Source organism: Xenopus tropicalis, chromosome 7, assembly GCF_000004195.4.
Source record: "Xenopus tropicalis strain Nigerian chromosome 7, UCB_Xtro_10.0, whole genome shotgun sequence".
NCBI classification, from domain to species: domain Eukaryota; kingdom Metazoa; phylum Chordata; class Amphibia; order Anura; family Pipidae; genus Xenopus; species Xenopus tropicalis.
The window spans coordinates 112,294,845-112,313,323 of record NC_030683.2 but is presented as its reverse complement, the minus strand read 5'-3'; the positions used below and the strand labels follow the sequence as shown (position 1 = coordinate 112,313,323).

At 40.5% G+C, this 18,479-nt stretch overlaps 1 protein-coding gene across 4 annotated transcripts in view; it reads left to right on the top strand.

The window, feature by feature from the left end:
- The window catches only part of tead4 (TEA domain transcription factor 4), a 71,195-nt gene extending 53,418 nt beyond the window's left edge, over window positions 1–17,777 (top strand). For 2 of the 4 annotated variants that reach the window (XM_018095509.2, XM_018095510.2), the window contains exons 4-14: window positions 151–215; window positions 1,151–1,213; window positions 3,062–3,073; window positions 6,860–6,994; window positions 8,032–8,087; window positions 9,431–9,495; window positions 11,100–11,233; window positions 12,286–12,459; window positions 13,384–13,524; window positions 14,047–14,199; window positions 14,890–17,777. In XM_018095509.2, the coding sequence (XP_017950998.1) occupies window positions 151–215; window positions 1,151–1,213; window positions 3,062–3,073; window positions 6,860–6,994; window positions 8,032–8,087; window positions 9,431–9,495; window positions 11,100–11,233; window positions 12,286–12,459; window positions 13,384–13,524; window positions 14,047–14,199; window positions 14,890–15,003 (1,112 nt within the window). In that variant the 3' untranslated portion in view covers window positions 15,004–17,777. The remainder of the gene's footprint in view (window positions 1–150; window positions 216–1,150; window positions 1,214–3,061; window positions 3,074–6,859; window positions 6,995–8,031; window positions 8,088–9,430; window positions 9,496–11,099; window positions 11,234–12,285; window positions 12,460–13,383; window positions 13,525–14,046; window positions 14,200–14,889) is intronic. The other 2 variants (XM_002938514.5, XM_004916295.4) reach the window with 2 other exon arrangements.
- The last annotated feature ends 702 nt before the right edge of the window (window positions 17,778–18,479 follow it).

The following is an 18,479-nucleotide window of genomic DNA, read 5'->3' as shown; positions in this document are numbered from 1 at the left end:
GTCAGTATTAGTGTTATATGTAACCTTGCACATTTGTTCTTTCTGTTTTACAAAGACCTTTCTACTGTTTCGTATTTTTAATTCTGCGTCCTTTATTTTGTCTCTTTCTGTGTTCCATTTCTTTCCTGTCCCCCTTTCCCTGTTTCACAGGCCGGAATGAGTTGATAGCCAGATACATAAAACTTCGAACAGGAAAGACACGTACTAGAAAACAGGTGAGAATAAAAAGAAAAACATCTATTGTACAGCACTGCGGAATTTATTGGTGCTTTATATTAGTATTATGGCTGCCAGTATAGAAATGCTCCCAGTAACAGGCCCGGGTCAGGGGGAGAGGAGGGCGCATGGTACCATAAGGATTAAGTCTGTTTATATGAGTCTGTTTACCTTATGTTCCCACTGGAAATCCCTATTTACATTCCTTAGAAAGCCCTTTACTGGAGAGGCACTGACTCTCGGTGGTGTAGAATGGTAATGCAACACATTTAGAATTGGTGCAAATTAAAATAGTCTCCTGCATTCCAGCATTCTTATTGGACAAATGCAGAAAGTGTTGATGGGGTGCTATACCCTGCATTGCATTATTGGGACAGATGTATATCTATTAACGCACTGTACACATCATAACCACACATAGTAACATACTCCTACTACTTGCTGTAGCCAGCTAGCCTGAAAGACAATGGCATCATGGGCAAGGCTGAAACTGTATACTAAACTATTAGCACCTTCACAAATGCACAGTGATAGAAAGCACTGGCTTAACTATAGAGGAAGCAGGCCCTGCAGCTAAGGGGTCCCCCACCCGCCTGATCAAGGGGTCTGCTTCCTCTATAGTTGCAAATACATCCCGCTCCCTAGCCACTCTCGTACTTGTGGGCAGGGAGCTGGGGATGTGAGGGACTTGAGCAGGCAGTGGGCACAGGTGGGGGGGGGGGGGGGCAAGTAGTTGCCCCTGTGCGCTGCTAGTTACACCACTGATAGAAAGTAATATTTGCATTTGTACATCTGGATGGGAGCTAGCATATATTGCATGGGTACAGACAGCTGACCCAGTCTTCCAGATTATGTTTATTAGTCTCTAGTATAACTTCTAGTAATGCTTATGGGAGAGAATCTCTGTTATATTTGTCCTCATTCCCTTCCCCAGGTGTCCAGCCACATACAAGTCCTAGCACGGAGGAAATCCCGCGAGATCCAGTCCAAGCTGAAGGTAAGTAAGGCGTATGTCTATCACATCTGCCAGCTGTGCCTCTTTGCTTGCGCTCGCTCTTTGCACCCCGGCCTTGCTTTCTGCCTCGCCGCAACTCAATGGCTGTGCTGTCACGGAGCTTTATTCAGTGGCAAAGTAGGGTTCAGAGCATCTCTATCAGCCCTCATTCATCATTTCATTGTGCTGCTTTGTCCCTAATGACCCTGGATGTGGATAATAAAGAAAGGCATTGATCATATGATTATTATAGTAAGCAAGTTGATTCTGAGTGGAAGAAAGAAATAATAGACCAGCCGGTGGTGCCGGTGGTGTCAGAGATACAGGTCCGTACTTCAGCGTGCAGCTGTCGCATCAGACTGGCCACTTGGCACAGCTACCAACAGAGGTGTTCTGTTATTAAGTTTTGTGTTTTTTGATACATGTCAAGGTAGGATTTAATTGGACTGGGTGATTTTGGTCAGTGTTCTCCTGAATCTCTGTGTATATAGGTGGGCCAAATTGAGCTGATCTATAGGTTCACTCCTCGTGCCAAAGATTGTATTAAATGATGTGGGGCCTGTGCAGAACTATCACCCAAGTAAAGAGTGATACAGTCCTTCTCCATTGGGATTTTCTGCCCTGCTCCATTAGTACTTATGCCCTTGTTATTCCTACTTGGCAGCAGTTTTTTTTAGCACTTTATGGCAAGGAATGGAGGAAACAGCTGTATAAAAGATGGCTTTCTCAGTCTGTTTGTATTAGGGATTATTTTTTACAAGGTAATACCCTACAGCTGCATATATTGCAAGCTGCAAGACATATTCAATATATATGGTTTATACTTTTAATTTGCCCTTAGTAGAAGGTGCCAGGATCCACTTACCCACCCTGCATTCTTCACTCTGTTCCATTCGCTGCTCCATTCAGCTCTACTCCATCTGCTCTCTCCGTTGCGTTGCCATGCTGACAAACTAAATCACCTCATAGGCTGTATTCTCTTCTGCCTATAAACTGACACAGGGCTCCTCTTATGGTTATTGCTTTGCTTGGCATATGTTACAGAACGGACTGTATCTGCGTTATACCTGCTTATATCAAACACGTGTATCTATACTGCGACACAGTTTGCCAGAGCAGCTTGTATTTATTAACCTTGCCCTAATGTGCCTGGGCTATACAACATCTCACTAAACTGGATGTAACCCTTTATAACCTTCTTTAGCCAATAGTAGTGCTGTTAATTCTGCTGAAGCCTACCCATGCTGCTATGGCATAAACAATAGAAAGTTACTCTTTTTCAGATAAGATAATTCCTGACTAAAGACTTCCCTTTCCACATAGCAGGCCTAATAGCTGATATAAACATATATCTGCAGGCTGAATTCTCTTTAAATATATAAATGTATAAATATTAACATCCTCAATGGAAGCTCCTGTTGGCCACAGAACTTCTTGATGGTGGGTTCCAACCAGCTGCAGTAAGCTGCATTGTGATTATAGCATTGGTAGCATTACTTACCCTCTAATTCATCTTTAATAATCCCCCCCCCCCCCCCCAGTTTATTTAATCTCTCTTGTCATCTCTTCTAAATGATTGTACATTAACTCTTTCTCACCCCGTGGTCAACAATAAATGATTTTGTAGAGTAACTGATAATAAAGCACATGTATTATTGATCTGATTCATATTTCCCTCTCCTCCCTTCTTTCTATTGTCCCCCCCTCCCCTCATTCACTACTGTTCCAACCTTCCTCCTTTCATCCTTTTTTTTTTTTTTTTAACCTCACTTGTGATTCCCCTTCACCCCCTTCCCTGTGGATTGCAACTTTCCTGTTCGCTGCTCTGGATGACAATGTCTTTGTGTCCAGGCTATGAACATGGTAAGTTGGCGTTTTGCACTACTCCATAACAGATTTAGTTTTATGTTTTGCCTAGGGTTGCCACCTCACCCCTTTAAAACTGGCCCCACTAAATCCACATCCTGCATGGCTAGTTAAAAATTAATTAATTTAGATGTCTGCTGCATGGCTGCACATAAATCAGTTCAGTCTGCAGCAGGCGTCTAAAGGTGCCCATACACCGATATCGCCAAGCGAGCAGATCTTCTCCCGATATCCCCCACCTATGGGTGGGCCAAACGATCGAATTATAATGGCGGGCATAGGCAAAGTCGGTCCGGGGACCGCATCAACAAGCCAATGCGGTCCCCGATCTGACTAGATTTTCTAACCTGCCCGATTGAGATCTGCCCGATTTCAGGCCAGATATCGGTCGGGCAGGCCCATCGGTAGTTCCCATACACGGGCTGATTAGCTACAATCAGCCCGTGTATGGGGACCTTAAATGTATTACTAATAAACCATGCAGGATGTATATTTCATGTGTGGATTTTCATATTAAAGGGGTAAGATGGCAACCCTAGTTATGCCCCGTGGTGCCATCTGTCAGGGTGTGTGTAGCTGCATTTTGTATGGCCCCCTTTGCTATGTTGACAGCCTGATTCTAGGCTATTTTATCTTGTGAAAAGGACACAAGGCCCAGCAATAGCACCAAAAGATAAATGGCCTATTTTTGAAATCAACAGGAAGCTACTGTCTGTCGATACTGGGGCATGTAGTTCATCTCAGCTGCAGGGCAATAAAACAGGGCTTTATCTGGCCAAACTAACTTATCCCCCAAAATAATCTGATTCCTATGGGTCCCTGTGCTCTATACAGTGGGTGGGTCTGCATGATCCCCTCTGAATTAAAATTTCCTGCTGTGGTATACCATAATAATGAATGGCGATATACACCCACTATTTAGTAATGAATGAAACTAATTCCAATGTACGTGGATAAAAGATATTTTTAGTTATTTTTCAGTTATGTGTAAATGTAATTGCTGTTGAAAGCAGCATCTCTTTCTCCCTTTCCTGGGTCTGACCCTTCAGTGTTTAAGAGTGAAAGCCTGCAATGCAGAGAATATAAACAGCTGCTTTACATAGCAGTTATGTTTACAAACTTATGAAAAATGTTAACGTATATTGGAAAGTTGCTTAGAATAACATTTTATGAAAGTGTTTGGGTGGAGATTCCCCTTTAAATCAAGGAGAGTAACTGGTTTTGTGTCCCTCGAGAAGGTGGTTAAGGAACTCTGATGTATATCATCTGAAAAATATGGCAAGAATGCATTTACAACCTGTCCCCTTTTCGTGTCTATATTTCACATACTGGGAAAAAACCATATCTCCCTCCCATAGATCTAATTGTCAGCTCCCAGAGCCCATTGTCATTTACTTTCGCTGCTGGCGTGACGTCGGCAAAAACATCAATGGTATTTAAAAAATGGTCTGGGGGCAGAACAAAAATTAAAATACAGCAGAGATGTGTCTGGCCGGAAGATTTATAGAGAAATGTTTTTCTGTAGTGTGATTTACAGATTGGTGCCTGCCGGGGGGACCAGCATAGCCCCTAGCATTGACTGTCCTCTATAGCAAGTCATCAGTTCTCGTGCGAGCAGCGTACGCTCTTGGGTTATATAAGTGTTCCAGCTCTTCGGGTGGGGGGGAGGATGGTGGTTATGGATGTCACTAGTGCTTGGCTGATTTTCCTAATTTGCTGAGTAATTTTAACAAGAAAAATGTCTAAAAGAACTTAAAAAGCACAGATTTTTTTCTCCATACTTTAAAAGTGGCCATACACGGTAAGATCTGCTTGTTTGGCAAATGAGTGGATCTTCTTCTCCCAATATGCCCACCCTAAGGCAAAACGAATGAATAAAACAACGGGCATAGGGGCCGTCAGACAGAGGACCACATCAATGAGCCGATGAGGTCCCCAATCCGGCGGGAAAACCAAACCTGCTAGATCGACACCTGGCCGTATTTTTGGCCAGATATCAATTGGGGAGGCCTGTTGGGAGCCCCATACACGGTAGTAAAACTACTGAATAGGACTTTTAATCAGCAGCTTAAATCTACCCTAGTATGGCCATCTAATAAAATATAATTTAAACATAAAATAAACCCAATAGGATTGGTTTGCCACCAGTAAGTATTTTATGTCTTAGTTGGGATTAAGTGCAAGCTACTGCTTTATTATTACATAGGATAAAGGAAATTTGTTTTAAAATTTTGGATTGCTTCATTAAAATGGAATCTAAGGGAGATGACCTTCCTTCTGATGCCTAAGAGAGGACATTTACACTAAATGTTTGGTTCGGTTCTGTGGCTAATGTATTTAGGGAACTAAGGAGAATGTAATAAAAGCTCCAAAGTTTGCTCCAGGTCTAATAACCCCGATGTTTGCTTTCCAGCAAGTGACCAGTAGAGGCTTCTCGCTGATTGGCTGATATAGGTTACTAGACCTGGTACAGGCTTTGTGATCTTTATATTTAACATCTTATTGTTCCTTTCTGTAGATCAGGGATCCCCAACCTTTTATAACCGTCAGCCACATTCAGATGAAAAAAGTTTTGGAGAGCAACACGCATGAAAAATGTTTGTGGAGGTGCTTATGAGCTATAATGAGGTGCTATAATTGGCTACTTAATAGCCCCTATGTTGACTGGAAGCGTACGGAAGGCTCTGTTTGGCAATTACACTGGTTTTTTATGCCATCAAAATTTGCCTCCTAACCAGAAATTCAAAAATAAGCCCCTGCTTTGAGGCCACTGAGAGCAAAATCCAAAGGGTTGACGAGCAACATGTTGCTCACGAGCCACTGGTTGGGGATCACTGCTGTAGATCATGAACTGCATCTTTGGTGATTCTGAGGATGCTGGGAGTTGTAGTGTGTGACATTTGAGGGGAGCATCCATTAAACTAATTTTATTTAATTGCCTGTTGCCCAGGACAAAATTTAAACCTGTGTCTGTGCTAAAGAGCGACTGTATTGTGGAGGACTTAGAGACTCAGGCAATACCCCTGGTAACATAAGCTTTAATAAAAAAAAGATCTGTGTAATGTGGGGGATGTGCAACCTGTAACTGTTGACTACAATTCCCAGCAATCCCCAGCAATCACCTCTCCCATCTTTTCCCAGATAACAGTGACAAGTCATATGTAAAACTCCAATTGGTGCAAGAAAATTAAACAATGTAAGCTAACATCCACATCCGCTGCCAGTAAGGGTTGCCAGCTCATCCCTTTAAAAGCACACACATTTATCATGCTGCATGGTTAATCAGCAGCTGAATTGATGCATGCTGCAGACTACACTGCAATTTATCTTGCAACTCTCTTGTTGCTGAACCACAGTGTTCTGCAGTGTCGGTCTGATCCTGATCGAAATGATATTCTGATTAGCCATTCGGCATGTTGAGTTTTAAAGGAGTGAGGTGGCATCCCTGGTGCCAGCTTCTTGCCCATCGTCAGGATCGAAATTGAGCAGGGTTTTGGCACATCTGGCCAGTCATGGGGAAAGGTGAGCACAACTGAAGGTAAATAAATATAAACTCTGTGTCCTTTCTCCCAAGCGCTGCTGGCAGATCCATCACATGGTAGCAAAGTGCGTCTGTGCCGGGGCAGAACTAATTGGTGACGTTAGTCATGGGAAATATCTGCTGAGACTTGTGTTAACTGTTTAATGTACAAAATGAGTGCAATCTAGCTCTGAATGCTTTGTGTCCTCTCTCGTCCCTTGTTTTATGATTAAAGTCATGTTGCTCCTATGGTCTTGTTACAGGATCAGGTAGCTAAGGATAAAGCTCTTCAGAGTATGGCCGCAATGTCCTCAGCACAGCTTATATCCGCCACAGCCATCCAGAACAAGCTGGGGGTGTCCAGCATCTCTCAGGCACCGTTCCCTCCCACTCCAGGGGTGAGTGACTTTCTTCTGATTTAATGGGTCAAGGAGGCCACTGCAACCAACCAGAGGTCTACTTCCTTTATTGTAACTGCAACAAACCTTTAAACGATTGGCCACTTATATTCTGCTGACCCAAAGCCTGACCAGAAGTTGCATTTTCCAGTTTTCTTCACTTCAGAAGTGGAGGAGATTTCTCTTGACTTGTGGGGAAGATACAGTGCAGCTGCATTGTACCTTTTTGACAGGTGGTAAAAGCGGTTTTGCAGGTGCACGGAGGCCGTAACTGTGGGAAAATATGCACATTTACCCCCCCGTGTGTTTATAAGTTCTCTCAAAATGCTTTTTGGTGCGCTACATTCAAGTTTGTATTGACTTAGCACTTAGCTGTGCATTTGGTGACAATTCAAGCACATCCCTAAACATTGGCAGAAAGACATAAGCCAAAGAATGCCCATGTGTACATAACCTAAAGAAAGTGTTCTTCCCACTACCCCGGCCTCCAGTCACTGAAGACATGATTTGTGTTGAAGTGGATTGTTGTATTCTCAGATCAGGCCTTCCTCGTATGCAACCGGTTTCTCACGCAATGATAAACTGCCCCTGACCTGTTTTTGCATTGCTACTATTTGGTTTTCTTAAAAGAAAACTTAAGACTAAAAAAAGAATATGCTGAGGAGTTCTGTTCTGTATTTCCTAAACGTAATGATCAGAGCTGCTGCCAGTGGCACTGCACATGCTCAGTGCACTCAGGGCTGCTGTGGAACAGTTATGCTTAGGGGTGTAGTTATATTTGTCATTGGGGTTAATGCAACACGACTGATGCTACAGGGCTGGTTATTAGTGATGCAATTATATATTATAATGTAACTTAGAACTGCCAAATTGGTTCAACAAGGCTAAGTCATAGAAGTGAAACTGAGCCCCCATAGCCCATTCATTTTGAAAATGAAGGACTCGGTTAATAAATATTAATAATGTAATGTAATGGTCAGTATCTGTTTTGTCACAAATGTCTCATTTTTTTTGTTTTCTTTTATTATTTATTCTAGACCCCAGACTTTTTCCAGTTCTGGCCAGGTGGTGGCCAGCCCCGACCAACACAGGAGTAAGTAGTCATCTAGAATTTATTTCTTACTCATTTGCCTTAAGCTGAATCTATTCTTACTCTTTCTAGTAACCTCTTTATGCAGCTCTTTTTGTCATATAGATTTATTAAATGTTTAGTTTAAGAGGCAGTATTTTTGCAGGTAAATAACATGTAATCTCTACTAAAGTAGGTAAGAAAACCCCAACATGCTAGAAGTTGTAGCCTACTGTTGTGCTTGCCTAGGGAATGGGCAGGGATTTTTAACTTTCTTTTTACAGAGCATTCAGACCACCTTGGTCAGAGGTCCTATGTATGTCTAACGGCACACAAAAACATAACATGAAAATACAAGTACAGGGCCTGTTATCCAGAATACACAGGACCTGGGGTTTTAAGGATCTTTCAATAATTTGGATTTCCATACCTTGAGTATACAAAAATAATTCAAATATTTACTAAACCCAATGGGATTGTTTTGCCCCCAATAAGGATTACAGAGAAAAAAGAAATCATTTTTAAAAATCTGAATTGTTTAAAATGGAGTCTATAGGAGATGGCCTTCCCCGTAATTCAGAACTTTTTGGATAGCGGGTTTCCAGATAATGGATCCTATATCTGTACAGAGACTTTGATGGACCTTTTGCCTGAAAATTCACTTGGGCACTTTTTTTGGATCAGAATCATGTGAAACCTGATTCACAAAAGAAGCAATGGGAGGGGAAAATGAAAGTGATTTTGGCTATTTTAATTTAGTTAAAAAAAAAAAACAACGGGTGAAATGTCCAGAACTGCTCCACGTGTTATTGTAAGGTTAATTATTGAAGGAAACAACTTCAAAATAAAACATAATTAATTGGCTATAGTTAGTAGCGATGCACTGAATCTAGTGAATGCTCCACAAAAGAATGGTCCGAAAATCAATCCAAATCATAATTTGCATGTTTAGAAATTAAAAACTGCATCATATCTGAACATAAATCATTGTTTTTGGTGGTCGTTTGGCTGAACATGAAGGTTTCTGAACCATCAAGTGGATTCAGTGCATCGCTATTATTCAGTAGCCACAACCTAACTAATCTGAAGTGCATGATGATAGAGAGGGGCTATTTTGGGATAGCAGTATCGCTTTAAGCATAAGGCCATAGGCTATATAAAGGAAGCAAGGAAAGTTATATAGAATTGCATGGCTTAGGTTTAATGTCCCTTTACAAGAACTGCCCTTATATTGTCTTCATTCTCTCCTCTTCCTTTCTGATTCACATTAACTGCTTCATGGGGAAAAAAGGACTGAAAGGTGACGTTTCTACCATTCATCTGTTCATGAGCTTATTTTTATTTTATTTCTGTATTATTTCTCTTAGCGTTAAGCCGTTTTCCCAGCCTCCATACCCCCTGCAGTCTGCTGCCCCCCCTCCTGCTGTACCAGGTATAAAAACAACATGTGACATTTGTTTCTTTTCTCACCCTTTCCGTTATGTTACTCATTTTTCTTTTATTACTCACTTGTTTTTTCTTTCTGTCCCTGCCATGTCTCGATTCTCTCTGTTGTGATTTAAAAACTTGAACTTTAAGCTGCCCAGAGCCTGTCAGCCTCTAACTAGAGTAACAGCAAGCCTGAAGCATTCCAGTTCTTGCTTCAAATTTATTTATACTAGATATACCATGACCTGGATGAATGAAAATCTTCATAGACATATTCCAGTTCTTGCTGAAGTGCAGCTGTATTCAGTTATTGTCTGATGTCCTATTGATAGCCTGCTGCCAAGGAACAAAAGATATTGATAATCTTCCAGTATCTTTATATTTTAACAAGCTGTCTGTCCGTCACTTAGAGCGCGAGACTGCCAATTTTTAGAAATATAAACCAAATATGATGCTCAATACTAACAATCTTTAAAAAGGAAGACTGAGCAAACCTTGGACTATTAGTGCCAAGCCAAATAGAGTTTAAGGCCAGCAATGGCATCCATTGACCTCTGGGGAAAATTATTGACAAGCCAGGAAGCAGATAGATGCTGCCAGCTCTTTACACATGATTTGGATTGGTGCTTATGTGAGAGATATGGTCTCTGCTGTATTTTTTTTTATGTTGTGTTGCCTACAGGGCTGCATCAATGCCTAGGGTACTTTGGTGGGGGAACCAGACACATACTCCATCTGCCTGATTGCCTCTAGTTCAGCTTTCTGTAACTTGCTGCAGGCTGGGGCATCACCCCCCAGGGTGACTGAGGGTGGGGGCTTGCCTTAAACTTTATTTGGCTTGGCACTAATAGTCCAAGGTTTGCTCAGTCTTCCTTTTTAAAGATTGCTTACCTTTAAACAAAATATTACATACATTACTAGTTATTAGTAAAGAAATACACCTGCCAATTATATTTTTGAATATCCAGTGATTCTTTATCACAGCAGCAAGGTAAGATCTCAGTCCTTGGCTTAACACTACATCAGAGGTCCCCCAACCTTCTTTATTCTTGAGCCACATTCAAATTTAAAAAGAGTTGGGGAGCAACACAAGCATAAGAAGTTCCTGGGGCTACCAAGCATGGGCTGTGTTATGTGCTATTTAGGATACCTGATGTGGACTGGCAGACTGTCAGTAAGTCTGTTGTTATGCCTCCAAAACCTGCCTCCAAGCCAGGAATTCAACAATAAGCACTTACTTTGAGGCAACTGGGAGCAACATCCAACGGGCAGACCCAGATTAGTGGCGCGCAAATGGGGGCGGCCTCAGGGCGCCTATATAACAAATCCGGCACTGTCCAAGGGGTTGGTGAGCAACATGTTGCACACAAGCCACTGGTTAGGGATCATTGCACTATATGTTACTCTATGGTGTCTGACTGAGCGGCCTTGTCTTCTACAAGCTGGAAAATTAAGAGCAAAGATGTGATTGGTTGCCATTGTGCAATTTAGCATTCATGTTCATAATTAAGCTGTCTTGTGTTTACCTTCCTTACTATGATGTGATGGAGTGGGTATTTCGATTTTGCACATATTTAATCTGTTCCATTCCTTTTCATTGGTGAATAGGTTATAATGCAAGTCCTGCTAGTCTTTCCCCCGTACCTTCTGGGCCTGCATGGCAGGGTCGCTCCATCGGCACTCCGAAACTGCGTTTGGTGGAATTCTTAGCCTTTATGGAACAGCAAGGAGAACCAGATGCAGTAAGTGGTGTTTAGCTCTGGCAAAAAAAAAAAACTGAGAACACTATGTTTACTGTTAAATATAAGGCCTATCACACCATATAAGTGGAAAAGAATTATTACAAGAAACTGTCAGCAATTGTAATTAGTGTCATAATTCACCTCCTGCTCTTTGGCTTCTACTTGAACATAAAGTTCAGATATGTACCTTGAGGACTGATTCACCACCTTATCCATTTTGTGTGCACAATATCCAGTGCAGAACTGGCTGCATTATTTCTTATTTAAACCAGTAGTTTCCATTTTGTTGCCAACAAGATGCTGTTGATGTAAAACACAAAAGCATCTTTGGTTTAAAGGGGTAGTTTACCTTTACATTAACCTTTATAATGCCATAGAATTGCCTATTCCTAGCAACTTCGCAATTGGTTTTCATTATTAATTTTTGAGTTATTTGCCTGCCTCTTTCTGACTCTTTCCAGCTTTTTGACCAAAAACTGTTTTCTTATCTTTTTTCAGGCCCTCTCCAATTCATATTCCCGTCTCTCGTTCAAACCACTATCTGGTTGCTAGTAAATAAGATCCTAGCAACCAGATAGCTGCTGAAATACCAAACTGGAGAGCTGCTGAAAAAAGCTAAATAACTGAAAAACCATACTAAATAAAAAATAAAGACCAATAGCAAAATGCAGCTGTATATTAAGCTCTACTGTTGGTAGATAGCAACGCTATGGGAAGTATTTATTAACATTGGAGACAAACATCGCCAGTGATGTTGCCCAAATACAACCAATCAGCAATTCAGTTTGAACATTCACCTACAAGTTAGAAAACCAATTTAAAGATCTGATTGGTTACTAAGGGCAACATCACTAGTGATGTTTGTCTCCAGTGTTAGTAAGTACTATAATGTAGCTTTATAGTAAATGCCGTTGCCCAGAAAACAGTCATATCTTGAATATTATGATAAATGCAGTGAAATAAGAAATGTAAGAACCTTTAAGCAGCCATTATCTATGTAAAGCATGGCATAGTTGCTTAAATAAACCTTTTTTTTCTCATTTTGCCAACAGTACAACAAACACCTCTATGTCCATATCAGCCAGTCGAACCCTTCCTACAGCGATGCCTTGCTGGAGTCTGTGGATGTTCGTCAAATTTATGACAAGTTCCCTGAGAAGAAAGGAGGGTTAAAAGAGCTGTATGAGAAAGGGCCTCCAAATGCTTTCTTCTTGGTCAAATTCTGGGTAAGATATCCTGCCACTTGAGTTTTGAGAATTGCCTTTAAATAACAACCCATTTTAGAAAATGGTCATTGTGCTGCTTATGGCAGACACACCTTAATAGCTCTGTAAGATTTCTTATCAGGGTCAAAAGCTCAGCCTTGAGGAACCAAAAATATGCAATGTGTCCACCGTTGCCCTAAATGTCTTTTAATAGGACCTCTCCTTATTAATGTTTAAAGGAATGCAGCTCCCAGTAGGTATCAGAATAACACTCAATAGTAAGAAATCCAAGTCTGGCTTGGGACTCCTCCAGTTACATGGGAGTAGGAGAAACAATAGGTTACCTGAAAGCAGTTCTAATGTGTATCGCTGGCTCCTTCTGAAAGCTCAGACTCAGGCACAATGCACTGAGATGGCGCCTACACACCAATATTACAACTAAAAATACATTTGTTGGTTCAAGAATAAAATGTTAAATGATAGAGTGAATTATTTGCTATGTAACCAGTGTCATTTAGAAATAAAAAGTACACCGTAAAAATCATGACAGTACTTTAACGTTGTCCTGTTGATGCAAGCTATAGCCATCAGGTTTGCTTTCACTCTTCTACCTGCAGTATCCCATCCAAAATTATTTGCTGATTGGTTGCTATAATGCACTGAAAAATGTGGGAACCATGGTTAGCCTTGCACCTTTCACTATATGCATTTTTGTAAGCGACAAACCACCTGCTTAGTCACAAGTCCCACCAGGCCATTCATATTGTTTCAATAAATAGGTGTTTCAAAACGTAACTTACTTATAACTGGTAACTCATTCACATAGAAAAATGTCAATGGATGGTCACCTCACATAAATTGTTCTGCATTTTAGTCTAGTTAGAAGATGTTAGTTTGAAATGTGTGTACTCTGCACTGTGCTTAATTGTGTTCTTTGGTTTCCAGGCTGATCTGAACACCAGCATCCAGGATGAGCCAGGTGTATTTTATGGTGTCAGCAGTCAGTACGAAAGTCCAGAAAACATGACCATCACTTGTTCTTCCAAAGTCTGCTCGTTTGGAAAACAAGTGGTGGAGAAAGTGGAGGTAAGAAATTGTATATAGTGTATAAAGTGTATAGTGTATAAAGTGAGATTTACCATTCTTGGAACAATACAAATCCAGTATCATTATACTTGGTTCTGTAGAATAGAATGAACCACTTAAAGTTGTTCACTTTTGAATTAACTTTTAGTATGATGTAGAGCAGGGATCCCCAAACTTTTTTTTACCTGAGAGCTGCACTCAGATGTAAAAAGAGTTGGCGAGCAACACAAACATAAAAAAGTTCCTGGGGTATCAAATAAGAGCCATTATTGTTTATTTGGTATTCCCTATATGGACTGTCAACCTATAGAAGCTCTGTTTTGCTTTACACAAAAGCAGCAGGAAGACATTGCGCAGTGCAGATGCTAAACCCTCAGTGGGATAATATTAATTTGTCACACCGACCCTTTACTTTATGAAAACGTAGATTCCAAATATTTTTAAAAATATATTTATCTATGAAAGAACAAATTGATAAAGCTGAGTACCATGCTAATCTTATGTTGTCTGTTTGCCCCACAGACTGAATATGCTCGGTTTGAAAATGGACGCTTTCTTTACCGAATTCACCGTTCACCCATGTGTGAATATCTCATCAACTTTATCCATAAGCTGAAGCAGCTACCGGAAAAATACATGATGAACAGTGTATTAGAAAACTTCACTATTCTACAGGTAAGTGCAGGAATACAGTACCCAACAAAAGAAATAAAGCAGCCAAACAGCATATGGAGCTTTAGTTTAGTGACTTCAGTCCTTTCCTTAATGTCCCAAACATTAGGGGTATAACAAATGATCTAGTGGGCATGACTTGACATCTTCAAGGAGAGTCAAGCAGGCCATACGTTGGACAAAACAGTAGGCATACCTTTATAAATATGACCCTTATGACCCCCATGGCAATTGTATTTTATGTGCATTGTCCATTAGGAGGTTAGATTGTTAGTTATTCTTGAAACGAATTCCAAATGGTCTTAATTTTTTATTATTTGTGGTTTTTTAATTACTTTGCTTTTTTTTCAAAAGAAGCTCTCCAGTTCGGAATTTCAACTAGTTACTAGGGTCCATATAACCTAGCAGCCAGGTAGTGGTTTGAAAGAGACACAGGAATATGAATAGAGGAGGGCCTGCTTAGAAATATAAGTAATAAAAAGTAACCATAACATTGTAGCCTAAGAGAGGGACATTTTTTTGGTTGCCGGGGCCACTGACCCCCATATGAAAGCCGGAAAGAGTCATAAGAAGGCAAATAATTCAAAAACTTTAAATAATAAACATTCTATAGGCCATTCTATTACATACTAGATAACTTAACCACCATTTCAAGAATACCTATATCAAGAGGTTATTTTTTTTTTTTTCTAGGTGGTTACAAATCGGGACACCCAGGAATTGCTTCTGTGCATAGCTTACGTCTTTGAAGTATCAACCAGTGAGCATGGAGCTCAGCATCACATCTATCGGCTGGTGAAAGACTGAGATGAAATGCCGAGCTCCCTTCCCCTCATCTAAGCCATGTTGGACTGGCAGAAATAATGATGTGCCAAGGTGGAGGCATCTTGCATTTTCCTTGAGCCTCTGAACTGTCACTAGTCAGGAGACTAAAACAAGCAACAGGGGATGGGACCCTTAAATAAATGCATGGACTGGGGGAAGGGCCACAAAAACCACAAAGACCTCACCCTTACAGAACCTACTCTGTGTTATGTTTTGAGCCAAAAGGAATATATATAAATATCTCTCTATAAATATATATATAAATATATGTTTGTGTGTGTGAAACAGTTTCCAAAACGTGAAAACCATGGAAAAGCCCAGATTTTGTTTTTTTTCAACTTTCCTTTCACATTTTGTTGCTGCCAAGTGCGTCTGTTCATGGTACGGAACCAGTTTAGGGAGCGGAACAATAGGCGGGATAGGAGAATATCCTCCTCCACACGCTTCCTGCTCTGATCATTTAGCTCCTCGGACTCCAATGAAATGTAACGTCTGCACTTTCCGTGGTACAAAATGTTCTAGCTAAATTCACTATGAAATCAGCCCACTAAATCTCTGTATATGATAAACGTCAGCTTGCACAGTATTTTACTCTGGTTCACTTTGCACTGGTTGTGTTTGGTGGGCAGTTCTTAAAGATATCTTCTTTAACATATCAGGGAGTATCAGGAAAGCAAATTCTACTGTGTGTTGAGTTAAATGCGCCTTTGGTCTGAAATATCACTAGAATTTGAAATCTTCATTATGGACTTGAGAAGTGTTTTGGAGGCCAGAGGGTAGTATATATAATGTGATTTTATTTGTGGGTAGTTGAACAGTTGTCTTTCTTGCCAAGAAGCCTTGTCCTAACTGCATGGACAAACGTTGAGGCATTATGATCAGGTCCCCTTAATATCTTTTCTGGTTGAAAAGATAGACCAAGGAGAGATGTGTGTTTTTTTTCTTTTTGTTTTTCCTTTATTGTTTTTGTATGATATATATATATATATATATATAAGCCAGAGGCTCAACCTCCTACTGTTGTCAGTGTGGCACTTCTAACATGTTTCTCTAATGGGAAGCAAAGAAGAAACAAGGAACTTGACACTAAGCAAGGCCATTGCTGATGAATCTCTGGCCTTCTGGACTATAACAAAGTAGGATTTAAAAGCAAAGTATTTAGTGACTTTCACCCTCTTCTGTCACATATTCAGTGCCTAAAAATTAACGGGGAAAAAAAGACATATATTTTTTTGTATTGAAAAGCCAATGTGCTAATGAGTGGATTTGACATTGTACTATGAAATAATAATTAAAAATTGTACTTACCCGCCAGCCTTTAATGTGCATGTGTTGCCAATTTGGAAATCTAGCTCTCTTGGACTTGCACAAAGTCTCAAATGGATTAGTGCAGCCAAGATCGCAGTGGCCAATACTTTATTTTTATTTTCACTGGGAGAGGAAAGAAGGAGGAAAATACTAAGTGGTTAGTATTGTGTAAATTTGGCTGTTAAATGTTTTATATGCCATAACATGGGTCTGTACAGCAATATTTCAGCATGGCCGCTCTGGCTTGAAGATATATTGCTGCTTGTTCAGAGACTTTTGACTTCATTGTTTCTTTTAAAAACCTATAGGTCACCATCATATGAAACTCCAGATTATCATCAGTTGGTTGTAGTATTTACAATACGGTGTCCAAACCAAAGAAATACAAGCTGTTTTACGCATCTCTTTCAAGCACCTTTGCAGTTTTGTTTTGTATTCAATTATCCCGACAGATTGACTGGTTTATTCTTAAAATAATGTATAAAATGTATTTTTAAAGTGGTTCTGAAACTGGGTGCCAACCTCTTCAGGGGGCTCGGAGCTGTGACAGAGGAAGCTCAGCCTAAAGGCCAATTAGGGTAAGAATTGGGGAGAATGATTATTGGCTTTACTAGGTTGAAGGTCAGGTGGGGTTACTATGTATTTGCTGCCCTAGCTTTTCTTGGAACCATGATTGAATGGCTAATACACCAATATTTTCCTATATCTGAATCCATTTCATGAGCTAAGGGTGGCTCTGACTCAAGGTTGGGCCTTCAAGGGGTGCTAGAACTTAAAATGTTTGAAAATCACTACCATAGAGTGATAATGAATTATTGGAAAGGCGAAGGAAGTATGAATAAATTCAGATTAATTTGCAGGCAGTTTAATGTTTTTAATAGTTGGTTTTTGCCAGTAAGTTGTGTAAGTGATGATCAGCAATGCCCACCTTATCCAGTTATTGCTGAACTAAAGCTGTTTTGCAGCTAAAGGGAGCCTCCCTGTTTTAAAGGTCATTCGATGGTGCTTCAGTGTTTCCCTTTTTATAAAAGGTATTATGTCATGTGAAGAAGTGGCAGGAAGAGAGAATTTTAGAAGAAGTAATTATGATAATCACATTAAATGCCATTATGTGCCAATTAGCAGCAGCAGAGTCGACTTTATAGTAGATGACAATATTTACCATAAAGCAAGGTTAAAATTACATTTGAAAAATAGGTTTGGCATGTTTCAGAAAGGTTTGGAGAACAGAAATGATTCCATAATGACTATGAATGTGCTCAATGTCAGATGTGCCTCATCCCAAAATGTATCCTTCTTTCCTCTCCCAGCCTACATACAGGTCTCCAGAGAGGGATATTTCCCCCATGTCTCAGATAGCCATTGTACACAGAAAACAAAGCAATGAACTTAAATGTATACAAATGTTTGTATTGTGAACAAAACTTTCTTAGTATATAAAATTATTTTACAAAAAAAAGAGTTGTCCTTTTTTTTTCTAAGTGAAATCATTTTTACAAATAAAGTTGGAAAGTGATACTAACACCCATCTCTATCCACAAGGTTTTCTGGGAGTTTTAGTTTAAAGGAGAACAAAAGGCAAAGTCACTTGGGGGTGCCAAAATGTTAATCACCCCCAAGTGACTTAAATCGCTTACCTTGTACCCCGGGCTGGTGCCCCTGTACGGAGAAAACAGCACCAGCCCGGGGTACCTGTAGTGAGCGCTTCCTCCTTCCTGCTTCTTTTTCCGGCAAATGCCAGTGGTCGGCGCATGCGCAGTTAAAGTTCGGCTTTTCACTCGACTGTGCATGTGTGCGCGAGTGAATCAGGAAGGAGGAAGCGCTGCAGCTAACCCGGGCTGGTGCTGTTCTCTCCGAACAGGGGCCTTCAGAAATCCATTTTATTTGCCTGTACCCAGGGCAATGCGGTGCAGGAGCAAGGGGAGGCCAGCGGATTGGCTGGTTTAAATGCAGGCTGAGAATCAGCCCCATGTGGCAGTGCTTGAATGGCAATTACCTGTCAACAGGAACTTTAGGAAGGGGTGTTTTGGTGGTAAGTGCCAATCTTAGGTGGCCTAGTGTATGTCTTCCCCCCTGCAATTAGATATTTGTTTGTCAGAACAGGTCAAAAACATTGCCAGAAAATGCACACAAACAGTATGGGGCTGATT